At 39.6% G+C, this 24,067-nt stretch overlaps 3 protein-coding genes across 3 annotated transcripts; all 3 read right to left on the reverse strand.

Moving 5' to 3' along the window:
- Positions 1–1,340: 1,340 nt before the first annotated feature.
- On the reverse strand, positions 1,341–5,726 carry LOC118782677 (extracellular calcium-sensing receptor-like). Its single transcript, XM_036536122.1, has 6 exons — positions 5,590–5,726; positions 5,071–5,362; positions 3,629–4,423; positions 3,303–3,530; positions 2,409–2,532; positions 1,341–2,254 (listed from the first exon to the last, which is right to left on the reverse strand). Exons 2-6 carry the CDS (start codon positions 5,326–5,328, stop codon positions 1,341–1,343), a joined length of 2,319 nt encoding a protein of 772 aa, XP_036392015.1. The 5' UTR covers positions 5,329–5,362; positions 5,590–5,726.
- A 2,937-nt stretch (positions 5,727–8,663) lies between these two features.
- LOC118782676 (extracellular calcium-sensing receptor-like) lies at positions 8,664–13,732 on the reverse strand. Its single transcript, XM_036536121.1, has 6 exons — positions 13,596–13,732; positions 13,017–13,308; positions 11,307–12,101; positions 10,981–11,208; positions 9,738–9,861; positions 8,664–9,577 (listed from the first exon to the last, which is right to left on the reverse strand). Exons 1-6 carry the CDS (start codon positions 13,619–13,621, stop codon positions 8,664–8,666), a joined length of 2,379 nt encoding a protein of 792 aa, XP_036392014.1. The 5' UTR covers positions 13,622–13,732.
- Positions 13,733–16,404: 2,672 nt separating this feature from the next.
- Positions 16,405–20,837, reverse strand: LOC118782674 (extracellular calcium-sensing receptor-like). The gene is made up of 6 exons (XM_036536119.1): positions 20,677–20,837; positions 20,141–20,432; positions 18,672–19,466; positions 18,346–18,573; positions 17,479–17,602; positions 16,405–17,318 (listed from the first exon to the last, which is right to left on the reverse strand). The coding sequence occupies exons 1-6, from the start codon at positions 20,700–20,702 to the stop codon at positions 16,405–16,407; spliced, it is 2,379 nt and encodes a 792-aa protein (XP_036392012.1). The 5' UTR covers positions 20,703–20,837.
- Positions 20,838–24,067: the final 3,230 nt, after the last annotated feature.

The raw sequence follows: 24,067 nt of genomic DNA on the forward strand, positions 1-24,067 counted from the left end.
TAGATGTTAAAGGTTTGTAAAAGTTTGTGCACCTATGCGTAGCTATTTGCATAAACACTAACATTTTGTGTTGCTATACATTATAGTTTAACATAAATAATTCATTATATATATTTACAAGAACACATTACATTTACATTAACTTTTAAGCAATGATTTTGTTCCATTCATTTTCAGTTTTCATCTCCTTGAGCACTGTTCCCTTCTGTCTTTGACTGCAATAGCTAGTTAATGTTAGCTAGCTACCAGTTTACAAGTCGCTAATGAACTTGCTTAAAGATTATAGTTTGGGACACGCATCCAGGGATCTGATGGCTGCAAACAAGTCTGATGGACTTGTTTGCCTTTTTATTGTAAATGGGTTTTCTAACCCTTTGTCTTTTCCGTTCCTCTTATTTTGCAGCAGTGTCCCTCAGACTGCCTCAAAGTCTGTACAGCACACACACTTTGTGTTATTCTTTGTTCATGTATTTTTTTTTTTTTTTTAATAAAGAAATTTCTTTCATTTTTTAATATACTTGCAGTTAGGTGTAGATGACGTTGTGTGCCTTTTACAGGTGTAGCTGATGTCTCTTGTCTGAGGTCCAGGCATGTGATTCCTTCTTTTACATTTAATCATAATGAAAGATATGTTGCAGTATGCACTTTAGCAACAGGGTAAATGGCAAACATGGGGAGAAATAATTTCCCACTTGTAGTTAATGCCACAGTGAGACACAATGACTGCTCAAAACTAGAATAAGAATAGTCTTAAATGATCCAACCCCTTGTCAGGACAAAATAGTGCTACTTGTACAGTCATTTTGCTCTCTCCCCACCTAATCTGCCAATTAGCCAAATTACATTTGAGCATATAGGTCTGTTTAAAATGCAACAACATTAGAGTCATTATTGTGACAGTAGGCATTGCTCTGTCAGAACAATAGCGTTTTAGCTCTTATAGTACAAAACCAACATTAATGTAATGTGCTTGTTAGAACAGTGGTTTTTTAAATGAATTTTATGAGAACAGTGTAAAATATACCATTGACTGTTAGATGTATTCAATGTTGGCAGTCCTCCTATTATCAAGAAATGGTGAAGCACAAATGGCAAGTGCCACAGCCTGTGCATTAGAGGGAAGATGTCATGAAGGTGGGGATGATAGGAGGGGGCCCACAAACAACACAGGAAACACAAGCCATCTCTGAGGGACAGCTGTGCTTCACTTGCTTCCTTTCCAATTACTTGCAAACTAAGAACATGTATTCAACATTCTGTCAAGCGTGGAAACGTACTTCAGTTGAAAATAAATGCATACTTCGACAGACTCTTTATTTCTCATATTTGTACGTAATTATTCAAAGTGATTTTGAGGGAACCTTACCCATCACATGCTTTCTTGAATTTAACTCAGGCTTTAAAAGAATAATATAACACTTGGGTGCAAAAATACAAAAAAGCAAACCAAAACTGGAAGCTAAAATGGCAAATATTTCCACAGCTACAGTGAACTTTCCAGGTGAGCTGACATAAGCAGGTAAAAAGGTGATCCAGACGGCACAGAATATGAGCATGCTGAATGTGATGAATTTGGCTTCATTGAAGTTATCAGGCAGCTTACGAGCCAGAAAAGCCAGCACAAAGCACAAGACAGAGAGGAGACCAATATACCCCAGCACAGCCCAGAACCCCACTGCTGATCCTACATCACACTCCAGAATGATCTTTTCTTTGTAGTGCTTCATATTCTTGTGGGGGAAAGGAGGGGATATTGTTAACCACAGGATACAAATAATGACCTGGATGAGAGTGAAAGCAAAAACGCTGAGTCGCTGCTGCGGAGGCCCAAACCACTTCATGACATTACTGCCTGGAAGTGTAGCCCTGAAGGCCATTAAGACCACTATTGTTTTCCCCAGAACACAAGAGATGCAGAGGACAAAGGTGATCCCAAACGCTGTGTGGCGCAGCATACAGGACCACTCAGAGGGCCGACCGATGAAGGTGAGGGAGCAAAGGAAACACAGTTTCAATGAAAAGAGCAGCAGGAAACTGAGCTCAGAGTTGTTGGCTTTTACAATGGGAGTGTCCTTTTGTATGAAGAACAGCACAGCCACAAGGAAAGTTACAAACACACCGAATAATGAAAAAATGACAAGCACTATTCCCATTATTTCTTCAAACGACAGGAATTCAACAACCTTTAAGACACACTGATCTCTTTTAGCATTTGACCAGTATTCTTCCAAACACTGAATACAGTCATTAGCATCTGTAAGAAAATGACGATTGACAGAGTTAGAAAACTCACATAGCAATAATATAGCATTGTTCAGATTGTGGTATACAGAACATCTGCATTGTATTAGAAAGAGCACAACAGGCAAAGCCTTTGGGTAGACTTGTTAGTGCAGGCTCTGAATTACCTGTGGTATTGCTGATTTCTCCCTCAGCGCAGGGAACACAGTCATAGCAGCAGACGGGCCTCCCTCTCTGCACGGCTTTGCGAGTGCCTGGGGGACAGCTCTCACTGCACACTGACCTGGGTTTCTGTATGACAGAGAATTGAGATGTCATCTGTAAGATATAGTGTATATGATATGATATAGTATATAGACAGTTGGTAATGTTGCCATTAATATGTAACAAAATATTGTGAACAGAAATATTGTTGTATGGTTGCTGTATAAGAATGCTGCCAATATTAAACATCAAAGAATGGAAAATTGAACTAGATGCAACACCTGTAACAGACATTTTACTTCCGCTGTAAATGTTTCATTTGGATTGAATCCACGAGGAGTTTACAGAAATGTTTCCTTTTTCCGATTTCCTTAAACTTTCAGTTCATATCAAGCATATAGACATAACAGTTTTAAGCAATGGCGGGCACGTCAACAAAGATGGTATTATTACACTGTAGTCACTGTTTTAAAATAGTCAGTTCTTGCCCTTTTAACATTATTGACTTATGACAGACAAATTTATAATACTTTATAGCCTTCTGCTAACTTAATGTAATGCAGAGCTATTCTCATTACCTCTGAAGATTCACAAGAGTAATAAGGCTCATATTAAGTTTGTGAATGTAAAATGCTTATAGTCCTATAGTATGCAGTAAAACATTTTCAGTTTATTACCTGCAATAATTAGACCCAGCATTTATTGTCTAATTAAAATGTTTCTGTGTTCAGTTTCTGTAAACTGCTCGCAGCATTGTAATCTGTACATATCTTTATTTTCAAATGGCTGGCTAAAACTCCTGTCTGTTGCAGTGTCTTTTTTATTATTATCTGTTTTGCTTAATCATTTTTACTTACCTGTTGTTGTCCACCAGCCCAAACCATGCTAACAGGACTCATCTTAAACTGCTGACCAGCTGGCAGAGTGGCATCATAAATGCCAACTACTGTGAACTGTACTGCACCATCAGGACCACGCTGCCAGTTCACCACCTCGTATCTGGCTGCTGGGTCTCCATTACTATCAAAGGAGACCTGCTCCCCAGTTTCCAAGGTAAAATGTATCTTTTTCAATGCCTCAAGTACCTGTGGAGGAAGAAATAGATTTCGGCAGAGATTAGAGATGTTGAGCTGGTTTATAGTGGTGTGTTCATGAACCATGTAAATAGGGGCCCATTAATTACCTGCCAGGGCTCTGTGTTTAGGCTGTTTGAACAGCCTTGATGGGCTGTACAAGCCAGCAGGTCATGCAGTGAATATGCAACAGCGTAAACTGCTTTGTAAACGTTGTTGGAGATTCTCAGTTCTGATACATCAGTGTATTGGTTTTTCAGTTCACTCAAGCTTTCAGATCCAGTGCATGGGGTCTTGTAAGGTGAATTGTTGCCATTTGTTAGAGAACACTGAAAAGCAGTTTCCCAGAAATCTACAACATCTGTATTTTCTGGGTTCTGTGAGGGATGAAGTTTCAACACAAAATCTTTCAAGCCATTAATTCTACCTTTGCTGACAGCAAAGCCGATAGAGCCACCCAGTATTCTATAACTGTTTGGTGTCACTAGATTGCTTGCAGTTATCCAGCCCTCACTGCCAATCATTTGGAGACCAGTAATGTTCTGAAGGATTAGCTGTTCTAATAAACTGTTCATATCTAGCTGGGCCACAAATGCTATCACTACCATTGCTGTACCTCTTTTGATAACATCAACAACCTTCAGTAATTTGTCTGGTTCTGTCCTGTGGAATTTCTCTGAGTACTCGATGCAGATCCCTTCTTGTTGAGCAGCTTTAACAAATGTGGCCATTCCATTGTTCCCATAGTCACTGTCACTTCTCACTGCTCCTATCCAGGTCCAGCCAAAGTGCTTCACCAGCTGAGCCAGTGCTCTGCTCTGGTAATAGTCACTGGGAATGGTTCTGAAGAATGAGGGGAACTCTTTCCTGTTACTCAGACATGCACACGTAGCAAAGTGACTGATCTGTGGAGACATTAAAAATAAATATCCAAAATGAATTAAAAAATAAATGGAATAAAAAATATTCGTGCGGAGTCACTTGAGAGTTGATGGGTATAATATATGCATATGCATCTCAAAGAAATTAAAATTTGTTACACAGAAGAAAACAGTCTGGCACATGTCAGTTCACTAGATCCACCAGACTGAACTTTTTCTAAAATGTCACTTCTGGCATAATTATTAGCATATTGAAAATGAGCCCATTTCATGCAAATAACTGCAGAAAACTACCATCATAACTACCAGACAACTACTATCAGTAATCAATTTCTCAGTGTAGCAGAAAAGGGACAGGGGCTATTCAATTAGGCTGGTTTTAAGACAAAGTATATACAACTAACCATTACTTTTTAACGTGAAAAATGCAATTTAAATTAATTCTGTTCTAAGAATAACTGATGTACAATGGATTTATAGATATCACTGCAATTGTGAGCTTTTTTTTTTTCCAAATTTTACATATTCATTTTTCCATCTTGTCTTTGTCATGATGGAATATCACTGCATAGACCACTTCCAATCCTTTGGCTTGATGAAGATACTTTAATTCAACAAATTAATTGCTGCTATGTTTTTCAGTCTGGTGAAAGAAGTAAAATTATTCTCACCACAGGAATTTGAAATAGTCCAACAGATGCTGCAATTGCAATAGTGTTTGTAGACCCAGATTCTCCAATGACAGCCTGCACTGCTGCTGGTATGGAGCATGATGTGTCCGTCAGCATTTCCTCATAGCCGTTCATCAGAGCCATGGCTGATCGTATAGAGATGGTTGTAGAGGCACAGGTGTCATATATTTTATAGCCCAGAGATACACCTGGCAGGATGTCAGTTCTGTTGTTTATTTCTTCAATGGCAAAGATCATGGTCTGGGCCAGCCGGAACTCCCTGAAATTAATTCTAGAAATGACATGTTATTATGTTGACACTTTAAATTGCATTAAAAAAGCTGTATTTTATTCTTAGGAGAGAAACTTATCCAAGGTAAGATTTTTAGGCATACCCGCCATCCACTTGTATAGCTGTAAAGGCTCAGTTTACATCTGATTGTGCAGTCTTCCTTTGACACAAATTGTAACCACTACACCACACACTGCTGTTGAACATGAATGCTTATTTCAGCTCACCGTGCACATTTCAGGGTCTCCGGTTTGGATTGGAATTGGATGGTTATTTCGGTGGGATTGCCGTGCAGGGAGAAAGCCCCGCCAATGTTGATGTCTCCCAGCTGAACGAAGCTCGGCTTGGCTGCCTTCCCCAGTATTCTGCATGGGGGCGTCTCTGCTGCAGTCCTGATGACTGTCACAGCCAGCAGCATGGTCTGCAGTGCCATCCTGCCGTACATCTCTGATCCAGTGCTGTGATGTGCCCAGTTTAAATGCAGCAGAGTTTTAATTCTCCATCCATCCATGATCCTCAAAGGCATGACTGAGTCCCAGGATAAGCAAGGTTGAGGGAAAGGCTTTGAGGGAATGGCTTTGGCAACGGCACAGGTAAACATGCTCGATCTGTCCCAGCTGCCATCAGATTTCAATGTCATTATCTAATATTGGCAAAAGACAATCATGTGTTTCAAATCTCCGTCATGGACTCTGAGACAGTGCGCTTTATCTACCGTAATGCACCACATATCATGCATAGTGCAACCCAACATGATGTACTACAAGCTGAAGTTAAAAAAAAAAAAGCATTTGTTGCTTTCAGAAATGAAAGGAAGTAAATCAGAGCTGTTATACTTTGTTGCATACACATTGCTCACATCTCCCATATTTTTTTCTGCTGATAAGAGCAGTAAAATATCTAAAACTATCAATTAAATTATTAAAATTAGAGCGAGAACATGAGCCTGCAACACCTTCTCAGGTGAGAGTGGGGCAGACCAACTGCAATTTTCATCACAACAATTTGCCCCTGTTTCTATTCATCGTGAAATGTGGTTTCTTGTTCATATTTGCAACTTCAGTTCAAGACCAAGGGCCAGTTCGACATTCTATAAATAAAGTGACTATGGAATTAGTTTTCAACATGAAATTCATCGTCTTTACTGGTAGAAATTGCAAAAAGAAACATATGTCACATATTATTCAGCAATTAAGGTTCTTCAAGATATGTTTGGGTCAGCTTATTGTTACAAAATCTAGGAGCAAATGTGGCAAGCATATTGCATACTACCTGGTGGCAAAACATTATTCTACATGGTAACATTTAGTTCGACTGCTCGCTTTTGAAAAGTACTCTAAATTGATGGTTTATTGGTATGGAACAGGCACTTATTCGCGTAAATAATAACTGCTGGTTTCAATAAAAAACTGCTGCAAACATTTTCCAGAACAGTGTGAAAATGTATGAGAGCCCTTATGCTGCTTTGCAGATCAATGTAGATGGCTAGCAGCTCATTGTATAACATATATGTCGCACAACAACATAGCACAGAACGCATGTTAGCCTACCTGTATATTCAAGTGGCCTCTTCTGAAGGAATACGATCATATCGAAGTAAAATAGGCTACAGGAAATCGTAAGTAGTCTTACACGGCTAATTAGTCACAACTAAAGTTAATTAATCCACCATAACCTTACTTTAAATAGTCTGTCAAAAAGTTAATTTGGTGCTAGCTGGCTAGCTACCAATAGGCCTACACACACGTCAGAATGCCATATACGTTAATGTTACTTTGGGGGTTAAAACAGCTCTCTTCCATGACAGCAATAGTTATATTTGTTGTTTCCATAAAGCGAGTTTTAACGTTTTGGCAGCACCATGACAACACTTAACCAGCCCTAATGTTCGCTATCAAGGTTGGTCTTATGTACGACAACCCACGTAGTTTTGTGTCCTTTCCGCTGACTGAGCAGCGCTTCGACTTCAGAATACAGAGCTATCAACAAGATCATAAATCGTTCACATGGTCACAGACAATGTAGTTGTTGGCATCTAACGTCTCAAATGCTTTTAGTTTTGCTCTGGTATGCACGCTCGTTTTCTTTACCAGATGTCAGGTCATTGAATTTAAACCTCTTCGTTGGTAGGCTCATCGACCCACTAACAGCACGGCAGGGAGCATGGGGATGGCAACTTTATCGTGCCATTACTGAGAGTGAGAGTTTGTTCACCTAGCAGTCTCGGTTTTGTGTAGATAAAGAATTAACATAATCAGATTAGATGTCCTGACAATCTGTAAGACAGTTTTTTAAAGTTTAGCTACAGATTCGTAATAGTGAAACTAAGAGTCCCGAAGTTTGCTAGCACGAAGAAATCACGGTCTTCGCATTGACATTAACTGTCTTTTGAAACCAGTAAGTACACACATCCACGAACTGCGGCAATATCTGTAAAGACCAAAAGGAGTCTATAGTTGTTCATTTTTAACAGTGGCTATTATATACCTTGTTAGGTCCAGTCAAAAGACTGTCTAGCTAGTTAAATAAACTTCAATTGTGAGCTGTCAGCAGAGTGTTTTAAACAAACGGAAAAAAACGGGGATGTGTTTTGTGTTATTATTCTCATTGAAAACCATATTTAACAATATTGAATGTAAGACAGTCATTAAGTAACAGCTGAGTACATGCCGACAGCCATTTGATCTTAAATTAAACTGATTTTTTCCTGTGCGCGCGCACACGTTGTTTCGTGTTGCAGACCAGCACATCAGTTGCAGACCATCAAGCAGGATTGCCACCATTTGTTTAGGAGGCTGATCCACAACACTCATTAGTGGTGATTTGTGGGATGTTTGCAGTGATTCCTAATGTTCATTCTGTCTTTCCTTAGCGCAAAACGAACATCAGCTTCGCCTTCATGTTGGAGGAATTGAGGACCTCTGATTAATGGTGTGTTTGCTGTGTTACCTACATACGGTTTTACGCCATTGTGACTATTGTACTGTGCTTAAAGATAAACAAAACTCTACCAATAGAGAGAACCTTACGCATGGTTAGATGATTCATTTGGCTGATATCCTGCCCTGAACTGAGCAGTGAGCACTCAGCACAGCTTTATGGACCTCATTATTTATTTATTTATTTAATAAGATAACAGAATATAACAAACATTACATTGCAAATTCTGTGACAAACTCTACCATTTTTTTAGGCATCCAGGTCTTCATCAGTAGCAGTGTCTGGCATGGGACGGTATCTCCTAACCCTTCTGACTTGAGTCTAGTGCCCTGGCCCCTTCAGCAGAAAATAATACAACTGATCATTGAGACTTGGCATGTGATTTACCCATGATATGTTTTCTTGTATTTTGTTCTGGTTTGAATAATATTATATAACATTTTGGAAGAAAAATACAGAATAGTAAACCAAAGCTTGAAGCTAAAATGGCAAATATTTCCACAGCTACAGTGAACTTTCCAGGTGAGCTGACATAAGCTGGTATGAAGGTGATCCAGACTGCACAGAATATGAGCATGCTGAATGTGATGAATTTGGCTTCATTGAAGTTATCAGGCAGCTTACGGCCCAGAAAAGCCAGCACAAAGCACAAGACAGAGAGGAGTCCAATATAACCCAGCACAGCCCAGAACCCCACTGCTGATCCTACATCACACTCCAGAATGATTTTTTCTTTGTAGTGCTTCATGTTCATATTGGGGAAAGGAGGGGATATTGCTAACCAAAGAATACAAATGAGGACTTGTATGAGAGTGAAAGCAAGTACGCTCAATCGCTGCTGTGGTGGCCCAAACCACTTCATGACATTACTGCCTGGAAGTGTAGCCCTGAAGGCCATTAAGACCACTATTGTTTTCCCCAGAACACAAGAGATGCAGAGGACAAAGGTGATCCCAAACGCTGTGTGGCGCAGCATACAGGACCACTCAGACGGCCGGCCGATGAAGGTGAGCGAGCAAAGGAAACACAGTTTCAGCGCGAGGAGCAGCAGGAAACTGAGCTCAGAGTTGTTGGCTTTTACAATGGGAGTATCCTTTTTTATGAAGAACAGTACAGCCACAAGCATAGTCACACATGCTCCAAATAATGAAAAAATGACAAGCACTATTCCCATAACTTCATCATAAGAAAGGAATTCAACAACTTTTAATACACACTGATCTCTTTTTGCATTAGACCAGTATTCTTCCGGACACTGAATACAGTCATTAGCATCTGTAAGAAAATGATGATTGACATGGTTAGAAAACTAGCATAACAATATTGTTCAGACTGCATTTCTATGCATTGAGTATACTGAACATTTGCTACCTAATAGGAAGAGCACAACAGGCAAAGCCTTTGGGTAGACTTGTTAGTGCTGGCTCTGAATTACCTGTGGTGTTGCTGATTTCTCCCTCAGCGCAGGGCACACAGTCATAGCAGCAGACGGGCCTCCCTCTCTGCACAGCTTTGCGAGTGCCTGGGGGACAGCTCTCACTGCACACTGACCTGGGTTTCTGTATGACAGAGAATGCATATGTGTCATTTATAACTCTGAGTGCTCATGGATGATACTGTGTATGGATAGTTTGAAATTATGCCATTAATGTCTTCCAGCTAATACAGTAAATGTGAACTAGAGGTGAAATGGAAGGTTTATGTGCATAGCAGAGACACAAGACATAAATGTTGCTGGATTGGGTCCACAAGCAGCATACAGAAAGAATACCCTCATTGCATTCAAACCTAAAGGTGTAATTGATGTCAGGTATACAGACTAAACAGTCTCCACTGTAAATAGCCTTGCTCTGTTAACTCAGTCTTCAGGATTACAACATTATGCTTATAAGTGTTTTGACTCACAAATATTCTGATTTGGAGATGGATACACTTTTCTGCTTGATTAGTAAGATGTATTATATATACAGGCTGTATAAGTATTTTATAGATAGATATGAACTATACATATTATGCTGCTATTAATACAAATCTTATTCACATATCTGAATGACAGACAACTAGTACGAGCGAATCGTTGCGACATCTGCTGCGAGAAAAGAGAATCGCAGCCTTGAAAGGCAGGAAACAACATGGCCGAACGCGAGGCTGGCAGTAGTTTCGCACAAATAGGAGCAAAATAGCTTTAAACTAGCTTGTACCGGTGTGATTTTGAAAATTCAAAGATGCTAGGTGATAACCTAGCACAAATCTAGGAAAAGTCATGAAAGGAGGGTCCTGGAATTTGATCGAGTGCAGAGAATTAATTATTTTTTTGGTCAAATGACCGCCACTCGGCACGTCTAGGTATAAGTGGGCCAGACCAGCACGGCGCTTCTAGTGTTAATAAAGTTGCTTGCTAAGTGCATCCTGTCTCCCCTCCTATGATTGATATGAATTATGAATGTATTAATTAGCACATATTAATATCTGACATATTTAACATTGAAATTTTAAAGCTCCGCCACAGCTCAGAATCAAATTTAAATATAGAAAATGTTACAGACAAAAGTCAGATATATGTAGGTATGACTATAATATACCCATTGAGAGTAGAGAAAAAGTACTCCTACACAGTTTTTGAGAATTACCAAAAAGACAGACCAAGCCCTGTTTAAATGTAGTACATGAACACTTACTTGTCGTTGGCCTCCCGCCCAAACCATACTATCAGGACTCATCACAAACTGCTGACCAGCTGGTAAGGAGGCATCGTAGTAACCAACCACTGTGAACTGTACTGCACCATCAGGGCCAAGCTGCCAGTTTACCACCTCATATCTGGCTGCTGGGTCTCCATTACTATCAAAGTAGACCTGCTCCCCAGTTTCCAATGTGAAATTCACTTTTTTCAATGCCTGAAGCACCTGTGGAGAAAGAAACCGATTTCAGCAGAGATTAGAGATGTTGAGCTGGTTTATTGTGGTGTGTTTATGAACCATGTAAATAGGGGCTCATTAATTACCTGCCAGGGTTCTGTGTTCAGGCTGTTTGCACAGCCTTGATGGGCTGTACAAGCCAGCAGGTCATGTAGGGAATGCGCAACAGCGTAAACTGCTTTGTAAACGTTGTTGGAGATTCTCAGCTCTGATATATCAGTGTATTGGTTTTTCAGTTCACTCAAGCTTTCAGATCCAGTGCATGGGGTCTTGTAAGGTGAATTGTTTCCATTTGTTAGAGAACACTGAAAAGCAGCTTCCCAGAAATCTATGACATCAGTGTTTCCTGGGTTCTGTGAGGGGTGAATTTTAAACATAAACTCTTTCAAGCCATTAATTTTGACTTTGCTAACAGCAAAGCCGATAGAGCCGCCCAGTATTCTGTAAGTAGTCGGTGCCACTAGATTGCTTGCAGTTATCCAGCCCTCACTGCCGATCATTTGGAGACCAGTAATGTTCTGAATGGTCAGCTGTTCCAGTAAATTAATCATCTCTCCAAGACCAAGAAATGCTACCACTACTTTTGCTGTACCTCTTTTGATAACATCAACAACCTTTAGTAATTTATCTGGTTCTGTTCTGTAGAATTTCTCTGAATACTCGATGCAGATCCCTTCCTGTTGGGCAGCTTCAATAAAGGTGGCCATTCCATTGTTCCCATAGTCACTGTCACTTCTCACTGCTCCTACCCAGGTCCATCCAAAGTGCTTCACCAGCTGAGCCAGTGCTCTGCTCTGGTAATAGTCACTGGGAATGGTTCTGAAGAATGAGGGGAACCTTTTCCTATTGCTCAGGCATGCACATGTGGCAAAGTGACTGATCTGTGAAAAACATGAAAAAATACGAAATACATCAGAACTTCAAATGAAAAAAAGAATAAATTAGATTATCATTTCACTGAGGTATTACAACAGTTTAGATGGGCTTATTATTTATGTATATTTTTATTTACTCTAAATATATATATTCTTCAAAGAAGCGTTCTGCCTCTGTAAGAACATTTCTTTCAATCCTTGTCAGACATCCTTGTTGAGATATTAGATATGATATTAGTTTGCAAAATCCACAACATATCTCAGATTTGATGGTATTATGTGATGCAGTCACAGGCACAATAAATTAAGGCAAAGGCAGAATAAATTAAATTATCAAGCCACTGAGGTGTTACAAGAGTGTAGATGGGCTTACTCTTTATGTATGTATTTATTTACTCTAAATAAATATTTACAGAAACTTTAGCCTCTGTAACCACTTTTTTCTGTCAGTCTTTCTCAAACATTCTTGTTGAGATTTTAGATATAAGATATACGTTTATAAAAACCACGACGTGTCAAATTTGGAGATTTTTATTCATTGTTATTACTGCAGTTAGCGACTATCTTCCCAAAACTGTCCTTGCAATAAGTAATATAGTATTACATTTGCAGGGGGTATTCACTTTTGCACGTTGAACTAAAATTATAAATGTACTGAACAATATTTTACTTTATTTTTAAATGAATTGATAGGCTGATGGAGTTAGCTAATAATAACTTTCTAAACATATTTAAATTAACACTTAACATGCATATTTTGCACATGTATTTTCTACATCCGTGAGAAAATGTTAAATATCCAGTTAGGACATTCCAAAACCTTTATAAAAATTACTTTGCCTCGCTACCAAGATTTCATCCATAACTGATCTTGAGGAAGTTGCTCTCTTGCTGTGTATGAAAATTATTAGAATAACGCACCACTGGAATTTGAAACAGGCCCACACTTTCTGCAAGTGCAATGGTGTTCGTAGACCCAGATTCTCCAATGATAGCCTGCACTGCCGCTGGTATGGAGCACGATGTGTCTGTCAGCATTTCCTCATAGCCGTTCATCAGAGTCATGGCTGATCGTATTGATAATGTTGTAGAGCTACAGGAGTCATAGATCTTATAGCCCAGAGATATACCTGGCAGGATGTCAGTTCTGTTGTTAATTTCTTCAATGGCAAAGATCATGGTCTGAGCAAGCCAGAATTCCCTGAAATTGATTCTGGAAATGATACATTATGTTGATCATTGATAAAACAAAATAAAATGTTTAGGCCCAATATTCAAATGTGTCATTTAAGTAACAGGATAAACATTTACATTAAGATGTTATTATTTATTTCCATAATAAGCAAACCACATGTAAGGTAAATTACATCCATGACATTTTTACATATCATTCGTTTTACCATAAATTTAAACATAAAGATTAAAAAACAACAGCACCTTACTGTCAAATGACTACCACTACAAACAGCTATTAAAAATGTTATTCTTAGTTTACCTCACCGTGAACACTGCAGGGGCTCTGGCATAGATCGAAATTGGATGGTTCTTTCTGAGGGACTGTTGTGTAGGAAGAAAACTCCACCAATGTTGATGTCTCCCAGCTGAGAGAAGCTCGGCTTGGCTGCCTTCCCCAGTATTCTGCATGGGGGCGTCTCTGCTGCAGTCCAGATGACTGTCACAGCCAGCAGCATGGTCTGCAGTGCCATCCTGCCGTACGTCTCTGATCCAGCGCTGTGATGTGCCCAGTTTAAATGCAGCAGAGTTTTAATTCTCCATCCATCCATGATTCTCAAAGGCATGACTGAGTTCCCGGAAAAGGAAGGTGGAGCAAATTGAATTAGCTGCAGAGGCAACGGTAGAGGTACACACAGTCTTGTACCTGCCTATTGTCAATTGAATAAACTAGCATGAATGGGTTGCTGCATCAGAGTGCCTCATAAATTAGTCTGTCTTTGGCTGTATTTACTGCTTTGGCCCCCCCCCCCCCCCCCCCCCCCTCACTCTGGTATACCACCAGACAGAACCTACAGCAGTTGAGGTATTCATACCTTTTAATGATTGGCGCAAATACAACACAATCAAAGTTTAATTTCATCACATGATGTACCACCCTAAATTTTCATTTATGTCATGGGGTGTCGTTCCTGGATTTTGGTGTAAATATTTGATGATTCATGACAGTCCCTCCCTTTAACATTACCAAACTTCCCTATTCTTTAAGTTAAAATGAGCCTAACATCAATTACCTGTCATTAACATTGTATTACACTGTGTTGTTCACTCGAGATTTCTCCTGCCATTGAATCATGAGGCCTTTGGTTGCAAACATTTTGGTGCAATTTGGTGCTTTGTAATATCTTTTCAGGTTTCAGGATTAATGTAATGAACACAACATGATGATATAATGGGACCTTCTATGCTAACTGAAGATTTTCAATGCTCAGGACTACATCTTATTAAAGTGAGAAGATAGCTACCTAGCAAGCAAGTTCTGGCGGACAATCACTGCATGCTTGATCATCTAGTCAGATAGTTAGGGCCTGATTTACCGGATGTTGTACAGCGTGAAACTGCATGATCTGGTACTCGTAGCAATGTGGTCAGTAAATTTTAGCTGGTAAGCAATCACTGCCCCCAGGTTCCTTGCAGACCTGGATGAAGTTACTGTCGTTGAGCCTAGCTGAATGATGATGTTGTGCTGGTTCAACGGGCTGGCTGAGTTGACTAGCTCAGTTTTAGATATGCTGAGCTGAAGGTGGCACTCCTTCATCCAGGCTGAGATGTCTAAGAGACAGGCAGAGATCTGTGCTGAGACCGTGAGGTCATCAGATTGGAACAAGAGGTAGAGAAAAATAAGTGATATAATGAATTTCATAAACATCCTGTTCCAGCTATCAGCGCCTTACAGACAAAATCTGGGTGCCTAACATCAGATAGCTATCTAGTTTCATTCCTTGCAGTGAATATTGCATATCTTCTCATATCAGGTGAAACAATTAACAATAAAATGCTAGCAAGCTAGCAAAAGAAATATAAATGTGTGTGATATAATCAGGGTGTTTGACGCAGGGACACATAGACACATCTCTCCAGATCACCATTAACAAAAGTTTCACACTTGACAGTACACTATCCCTCTTCACTTTTTGGAATAAATGCCATTACTTCATTGCTACTGAAGAATTCCCAATGTGACCATGTATTAAACTAGCAATAGAGACTATATATGTGAACTGTGCTTCACTGTTACAGACATCCCACCTCTCCCTGAAGTTCCGGGAGTTTCTCGCATATTGATAGCAGCTCCCTGACGCCTGCAAATTATATACAATATCCCGGAAATCTATTTTTTTGAGAGCGAGCGAGCAAGAGAGAGAGACTGAGAGAGCAAGTGACAGACGTAGCGAGAGAGTGACAGAGAGAGCATCCTGATTGGACTCTTTTTGTCATAAGTAGACCTATCAGTTTTCTCTGTGGGCGGGCTTTACAGTCGACCTCTCTTTCTCTTTCATTGTCCTTCAGTTTTGTTTAGTGTCCTGCAAAGCCATGGCAGACTTTTCCAAAAAAACAAAATATGAAACGCACTTCACCCCAGAATACACTAAAGTGTACCCCTGCCTAATAGGGGTCTAAAATAATGACAGTGTTGCTCGCTGCACTGTTTGCAACAGTGACTTTCCTATGGCCCATGGTGGGTTAAATGACTGTTAAAGACATGTTGAGGTGAGTTTAAATGGTGTCATTCGTTCATTAGCATAGCTTACATTATTTAAACTAGTTTGCTAGCTGCTAAGGAGTTACCTTATTGATGTCCTACGTGATGAGGCCAAACTCCCAGTAGACCTACTTAAAGTTGTAATAGAATAAAAAAACAACTCCATGAGTTGAATATAATATAATATAAGTACATATTTTAATGTCAGATTTTCTACATATACCCAACTTGGTTTGCAGATTAGACAAAATCACTAAAATACAAGTAAAAAAAATATATTTAAGAGATAAATATATAAAAATACACCCTTAGAGGCATTGTTAGATGATTCACTTGACTGGTATGCTGCCATGTACTCAGCAGTGAGCACTGAGCACAGCTTTATGGACTTCATTAGTTATTTATTTCTTAAGTTAACCATAGATGCCACTCCTTGCATTCCTTCTTCTTTGACATATATCACCTGTTTAGACATCCAGGTCTTCATCATAAGCAGGATAGCAGTGTCTGTGATAGTACGGTATCTCATGACCCTTTGGTCCTAACTTATGAGTCCAGTGCCCTATCCCCTTCAGCAGATAATCATACAGCAAATCATTGAGACTTGGCATGCGTTTTACCCATTACATGTTTTCTTGTATTTTGTTCTGGTCTGAATAATATTATATAACATTTTGGAAGAAAAATACAGAATAGTAAACCAAAACTTGAAGCTAAAATGGCAAATATTTCCACAGCTACAGTGAACTTTCCAGGTGAGCTGACATAAGCTGGTATAAAGGTGATCCATACTGCACAGAATATGAGCATGCTGAATGTGATGAATTTGGCTTCATTGAAGTTATCAGGCAGCTTACGAGCCAGAAAAGCCAGCACAAAGCACAAGGCAGAGAGGAGACCAATATAACCCAGCACAGCCCAGAACCCCACTGCTGATCCTACATCACACTCCAGAATGATCTTTTCTTTGTAGTGCTTCATGTTCATATTGGGGAAAGGAGGGGATATTGTTAACCAAAGTATACAAATAATGACCTGAATGAGAGTGAAGGCAAGTACGCTCAATCGTTGTTGCGGAGGCCCAAACCACTTCATGACATTACTGCCTGGAAGTGTAGCCCTGAAGGCCATTAAGACCACTATTGTTTTCCCCAGAACACAAGAGATGCAGAGGACAAAGGTGATCCCAAACGCTGTGTGGCGCAGCATACAGGACCAATCCAAAGGCCGTCCGATGAAGGTGAGAGAGCAAAGGAAACACAGTTTCAATGAAAAGAGCAGCAGGAAACTGAGCTCAGAGTTGTTGGCTTTCACAATGGGAGTGTCCTTTTGTTTGAAGAACAGCACAGCCACAAGTATAGTCACACATGCTCCAAATAATGAAAAAATGACAAGCACTATTCCCATGACTTCTTCATATGACAGGAATTCAACAACCTTTAATACACATTGATCTCTTTTTGCATTAGACCAATATTCTTCCGGACACTGAATACAGTCATTAGTATCTGTAAGAAAATGATGATTGACGTGGTTAGAAAACTAGCATAGCAATATTGTTCAGACTGCAGTCCTATGCATGGAGTATACTGAACATTTGTGACCTAGGAAGAAGAGCATAACAGGCAAAGCCTTTGGGTAGACTTGTTAGTGCTGGCTCTGAATTACCTGTGGTATTGCTGATTTCTCCCTCAGCACAGGGCACACAGTCATAGCAGCAGACGGGCCTCCCTCTCTGCATGGCTTTGCGAGTGCCTGGGGGACAGCTCTCACTGCACACTGACCTGGGTTTCTGTATGACAGAGAATGCATATGTGTCATTTATAACTCTGAGTGCTCATGGATGATATCATCTATGGATAGTTTGGAATGATGGCATTAATCTCAACCAGCAAGTAAAGTCAACTTGATCTAGTGGTAAAAGAAAGTTTATGTGCACAGCAAAATCATTAGATATAAATGTTGCTGGATTGGGTCCACAAGCAGCATACAGAAAGAATTCCTTCTTTGATGTGAGGCATGCAAACAAAGAGATGTATTTGATGTCAGGCATACAGATTAAAGAGTCTCAGCTGTAAGTAATCCTGCTCTGAAACTCATCCTTCAAGATTAGAACATCATTTCCACATTCTTATGCTTATAATTGTTGTGACTCACAAATATGCTGATTGTGTGGTAGGTACACTTTTGGATATTGTTTTTTTTTTTTTTTTTGTATGTCATGGTTTCATTTTCTGCTTGATTAGTGTGTGAAGTTGCTTGCTAACTACACCCTGTCTCCCCTCCTGTGATTTATATGAATTGAATGCATTAACTAACACATCTCAATATCTGACATATTTAACACTGACATTTTTGTTTAAGGTTCTGCGACAGTTCGTAATCAATTGTAAATACACAAATGATACAGATAAATGTCAAAAAAGTCTAGGTTTAACTGTAAAATACCCAATGGAGAGCAGAGGAAAGGTCCTATTTTACAGGTTTTGATAACTGTCACAAAGCCAGGCTTTAATATAGTACATGAACACTTACCTGTTGTAGGCCTCCTGCCCAAACCATACTATCAGGACTCAATACAACCTGCTGACCAGCCGGTAAGGAAGCATCATAGTAGCCAACTGCTTTGAACTGTACTGCACCATCAGGACCAAGCTGCCAGTTCACCACCTCATATTTGGCTGCTGGATCTCCATTACTATCAAAGGAGACCTGCTCTCCAGTTCCTAAAGTAAAGTTCACATTTTTCAATGCCTGAAGCACCTGTGGAGTAAGAAACAGATTTCAGCAGAGATTAGAGATGTTGAGCTGGTTTATGGTGGTGTGTTCATGAACCATGTAAATAGGGGCTCATTAATTACCTGCCAGGGCCCTGTGTTCAGGCTCTTTACACAGCTTTGATGAGCTGTACAAGCCAGCAGGTCATGCAGGGAATGCGCAATGGCGTAAACTGCTTTGTAAACGTTGTTAGATACTCTCAGCTCTGATATATCAGTGTATTGGTTTTTCAGTTCACTCAAGCTTTCAGATCCAGTGCAGGGGGTCTTGTAAGGTGAATTGTTTCCATTTGTTAGAGAACATTGAAAAAGAGTTTCCCAGAGATCTACAACATCGGTATTTTCTGGATTTTGTGATGGGTGAATTTTAAACAGGAACTCTTTCAAGCCATTAATTTCAACTTTGCTGACAGCAAAGCCGATAGAGCCGCCCAGTATTCTGTAACTGGTTGGTGTCACTAGATTGCTTGCAGTTATCCAGGCCTCACTGCCTATCATTTGAAGACCAGTAATGTTGTGAATGGTTAGCTGTTCCAGTAAATTGATCATCTCTCCAAACCCAAGAAATGCAATCACCACTTTTGCCGTACCTCTTTTGATAACATCAACAACCTTCAGTAATTTGTCTGTTTCTGCTCTGTGGAATTTCTCTGAATACTCAATGCAGATCCCTTCCTGTTGGGCAGCTTCAATAAAGGTGGCCATTCCATTGTTCCCATAGTCACTGTCACTTCTCACTGCTCCTACCCAGGTCCAGCCAAAGTGCTTCACCAGCTGAGCCAGTGCTCTGCTCTGGTAATAGTCACTGGGAATGGTTCTGAAGAATGAGGGGAACCTTTTCCTATTACTCAGGCATGCACATGTAGCAAAGTGACTGATCTGTGAAAAACATGAAAAAAAATATGAAATACATCAGAGCTTCAGATGAAAAAAGAATGAATTAATAGAACCAAATAAATTAAATTATCATGTCACTGAGGTATTACAACAGTTCAGATGGGCTTATTATTTATGTATATATTTATTTCCTCTAAATATATATTCTTCAAAGAAGCGTTCTGTCTCTGTAAGAACATTTTCTTTCAATCCTTCTCAGACATCCTTGTTGAGATATTAGATATGTATTAGTTTGTAAAATCCACAACATATCTCAGATTTGATGCAGTCACAGGCAAATAGAATGTCTTGGTTTTGAATGTAATTAGGTTACTGCATTTAGTGACTATCTTCACAAAAAACTATCTTCACACTAATTAATATAGCATTACATGCGTATGGGATATTTCACTTTTCCTAGCAGAAAGTAAAATGAAAAATGTATTGAACAATATTTTACTGGTCAAAGTATACTTTAAATGAATTGATAGGTTGGTGGAGTTTGCTAATAATGATTTTTAAAAACACTTTCAAATTAATGCTTTACATGTGAAATTTACACATACGTTTTGTTTTTATTACATCAGAGACAAAATATGCCTGCCTAGATTTCATGCAAAAATGCTCCTGGATAAATTGCTGATTTGCTGTGTATAATAATTATTACAATAACGCACCACTGGAATTTGAAACAATCCCACACTTTCTGCAAGTGCAATGCTGTCTGTAGAGTCAGATTCTCCAATGATGGCCTGCACTGCTGCTGGTATGGAGCACGATGTATCTGTCAGCATTTCCTCATAGCCGTTCATCAGAGCCATGGCTGATGCTGCTGTTAACATTGTAGTGGTACAGGAGTCATAGATCTTATAGCCCAGAGATATACCTGGCAGGATGTCAGTTCTGTTGTTTATTTCTTCAATGGCAAAGATCATGGTCTGGGCCACCCAGAATTCCCTAACATTGATTCTAGAAATGACACATGATGTTGTCCATTGATAAAAATGAATAAAACTTTTATGCCCAACAGTCAGATTTATCATTTCAGTAAAACGGTAAATATTTAAATGAAGCTGTTATTTATTTGTACAATAGGGAAATCGCATGCAAAGCAATTTTCATTCATTACAGTTTTTACATATCATTGATGTTACGCGTCAAATGACTACCACTACAAACAGCTACTAAAAATTTTATTCTTAGATTACCTCACCGTGAACACTGCAGAGGCTCTGGCATAGATTGAAATTGGATGGTTCTTTCTGAGGGACTGTTGTGGAGGGAGAAAACTCCACCAATGTTGATGTCTCCCAGCTGAGAGAAGCTTGGCTTGGCTGCCTTCCCCAGTATTCTGCATGGGGGCGTCTCTGCTGCAGTCCAGATGACTGTCACAGCCAGCAGCATGGTCTGCAGTGCCATCCTGCCGTACGTCTCTGATCCAGTGCTGTGATGTGCCCAGTTTAAATGCAGCAGAGTTTTAATTCTCCATCCATCCATGATTCTCAAAGGCATGACTGAGTTCCCGGAAAAGGAAGGTGGAGCAAATTGAATTAGCTGCAGAGGCAACGGTAGAGGTACACACAGTCTTGTACCTGCCTATTGTCAATTGAATAAACTAGCATGAATGGGTTGCTGCATCAGAGTGCCTCATAAATTAGTCTGTCTTTGGCTGTATTTACTGCTTTGCCCCAACCCCCCCCGTCACTCTGGTATACCACCAGACAGAACCTACAGCAGTTGAGGTATTCATACCTTTTAATGATTGGCGCAAATACAACACAATCAAAGTTTAATTTCATCACATGATGTACCACCCTAAATTTTCATTTATGTCATGGGGTGTCGTTCCTGGATTTTGGTGTAAATATTTGATGATTCATGACAGTCCCTCCCTTTAACATTACCAAACTTCCCTATTCTTTAAGTTAAAATGAGCCTAACATCAATTACCTGTCATTAACATTGTATTACACTGTGTTGTTCACTCGAGATTTCTCCTGCCATAGAATCATGAGGCCTTTGGTTGCAAACATTTTGGTGCAATTTGGTGCTTTGTAATATCTTTTCAGGTTTCAGGATTAATGTAATGAACACAACATGATGATATAATGGGACCTCCTATCCTAATTGAATATTTTCAATGCTCAGGACTACCCCTTATTAAAGTGAGAAGATAGCTACCTAGCAAGCAAGTTCAGGCGGACAATCACTGCATGCTTGATCATCTAGTCATCACTTATTTAATGCTTGATCCAATTTATCATACAACCCAACAGGATGCCTGTCATTTAGTTGCTGTCATTACCCCTGCTTTGTCTTTACAGTGAAATGTGTGGTACACAGCTAGTTATCTCGGTAAATTGCAATATTATAGTTCTGTATTTTTAGGAAACTACATTTATATTTATTCATTAGGCAGACGCTTTTATCCAAAGCAACTTACAAGTGAGGTACAATGCAACATAAGCGCAAAACCATACGGAGTCAACAATATTAGAAACACTTGCATGACGAGCTACAATCTAGCAGCTAAAGCTAATGAGTGCAATAAACTATCAGATTCCTTTTTTATATAATTTTATTTCATAGTTTAGTAGGAGACAGTTTGAGACATGAGAAGTTCTTTTAGAAGGTAGTGTTTCAGGTACTCAGGTGAGAGCGGAAGAGTTGTGTCTTCAGATGTTTCTTGAAGACAGAGAGTAGCTTGGCAGAACAACTGAAGTGTTGAAGTTCATTTCACCATTGGGGAACAACGGTGGAGAAAGTCCTGGACAGTGATTTTACACCACGATGCAACAGGACCACCAAGCGCCGTTTGGTAGTAGTGTGTAGCGGTTGGGAGGGAACATAGGGTTGCAACTGTGAGTTCAGGTAGGTAAGTGCAGTTTTGTAGGTCACCCTGTACAGAAGCATCAAGGCCTTGAACATGATGCGGACAGCTACAGGTAGTCAGTGGAGTGAGACCAAGACAGGTGTAGCGTGAGCCCTTTTTGGTTGGTTGAAAACCAGACATGCAGCCACATTCTGTATCAACTGCAGAAGCTGAATAGTGCATGCAGGTAGGCCAGTGAAGAGAGTATTGCAGTAGTCCAGTCTTCAGATGACCAGTGCTTGAACAAGGAGCTGCTCAGCATACTCAGATAGTTAGGGCCTGATTTTCCTGATGCTGTACAGTGTGAAACTGCATTTTCTGGTACTCGTAGCAATGTGGTCAGTGAATTTTAGCTGGTAAGCAATCACTGCCCCCAGGTTCCTTGCAGATCTGGATGAAGTTATTGTCGTTGAGCCTAGCTGAATGATGATGTTGTGCTGGTTCAACGGGCTGGCTGAGTTGACTAGCTCAGTTTTTAGATATGCTGAGCTGAAGGTGGCACTCCTTCATCCAGGCTGAGATGTCTAAGAGACAGGCAGAGATCTGTGCTGAGACCGTGAGGTCATCAGATTGGAACAAGAGGTAGAGAGAAATAAGTAATATAATGAATTTCATAAACATCCTGCTCCAGCTATCAGTGCCTCGCAGACAAAATCTGGGTGCCTAACATCAGACAGCTATCTAGTTTCATTCTTTGCAGTGAATATTGCATACCTTCTCATATCAGGTTAATCAATTAATAATAAAATAGTAAAATGCTAGCAAGCTAGCAAAAGAAATATAAATAAAAGACATAAATAATATATAAAGGAAATATAAATGCGCATGATATCATCGGGTTTTGGCACAGGGACACATAGACACATCTCTCCAGATCACCATTAACAAAAAAGATGCCCGTGCTATACTTTATGGTCCCCACTAAGTTTCTACCCCAAGTTGACAGTATTCTAGCTCTCTTCATTTTTTGGAATTAATACCATTGCTACAGTAAAGCATATTTTCCGGAGCAATCACAGTTAACTGTACGTATTGAAGAAGTCCCATTGTGACCATGCATTTAACCAGCAATAATCTTTATTATATATATATATACACGCATACATACGTGAGTGCTTCACTTGTAAAATGTGCTTCACTATTACCCAGCTGGGAATGTAATTAAAAAGAAGAAAGATCTCAGTAAAACTGTGTTTAAAAAAGCAACACCAAAATTGAATTTGAAATAAGATAATTTTGGCATGACAGTTTTTTTCTTTTTATTTTAAAACAAGTCATTTTAATTTTATTTTTTTCTCTGTCACTGTGCTTCCTGAGAGTCAGAAAATATCTCAGCTTGCTATGGTATTTCTGTGATTTCATGTTACAGAACAGCACATCAACAAAGAGTGGGATTGACTGCTTGTGTTCAGAATGCTGGTCTACAGCTATCACTTTTGGTGGTTTGTGGGATGTATGCAGGGAAGCCCTTTCTGTACTTCCTTAGCTCAAAGTGGCTATTGTTTTCCCCTTTGTACAGGGCATATTTAATGGGATCAGTTACAATACACTAAATATATGATACAATAAATGTTGTATTTTAACCGGTACCTCCCTAACATCTCACAGCTCTATGAATATACAGTAGTATTCCCTTTTGCTTCCCATTTGCAGATGGCAAATGTCTACCAACAGAAATAATTTGAGGCATTGTTAGATGATTCATTTGACTGGTATGCTGCCATGTACTCAG

Source organism: Megalops cyprinoides, chromosome 9, assembly GCF_013368585.1.
Source record: "Megalops cyprinoides isolate fMegCyp1 chromosome 9, fMegCyp1.pri, whole genome shotgun sequence".
Taxonomy (NCBI): domain Eukaryota; kingdom Metazoa; phylum Chordata; class Actinopteri; order Elopiformes; family Megalopidae; genus Megalops; species Megalops cyprinoides.

Coding starts and splice junctions, on each gene's coding strand:
- LOC118782677 (XM_036536122.1), bottom strand. CDS start 5,328: ATGATCTTTGCCATTGAAGAAATAAACAACAGAACTGACATCCTGCCA. Junction 4,424..5,070: donor GACTATTTCAAATTCCTGTG/GTGAGAATAATT, acceptor ATGTCTCCACAG/ATCAGTCACTTTGCTACGTG. Junction 2,533..3,302: donor GGGCTGGTGGACAACAACAG/GTAAGTAAAAAT, acceptor TCTGTCATACAG/AAACCCAGGTCAGTGTGCAG.
- LOC118782676 (XM_036536121.1), bottom strand. CDS start 13,621: ATGCCAGAGCCCCTGCAGTGTTCACG. Junction 9,862..10,980: donor GGGCGGGAGGCCAACGACAA/GTAAGTGTTCAT, acceptor TCTGTCATACAG/AAACCCAGGTCAGTGTGCAG. Junction 9,578..9,737: donor AGAAATCAGCAACACCACAG/GTAATTCAGAGC, acceptor ATTTTCTTACAG/ATGCTAATGACTGTATTCAG.
- LOC118782674 (XM_036536119.1), bottom strand. CDS start 20,702: ATGCCAGAGCCTCTGCAGTGTTCACG. Junction 19,467..20,140: donor GATTGTTTCAAATTCCAGTG/GTGCGTTATTGT, acceptor TGTTTTTCACAG/ATCAGTCACTTTGCTACATG. Junction 17,603..18,345: donor GGGCAGGAGGCCTACAACAG/GTAAGTGTTCAT, acceptor TCTGTCATACAG/AAACCCAGGTCAGTGTGCAG.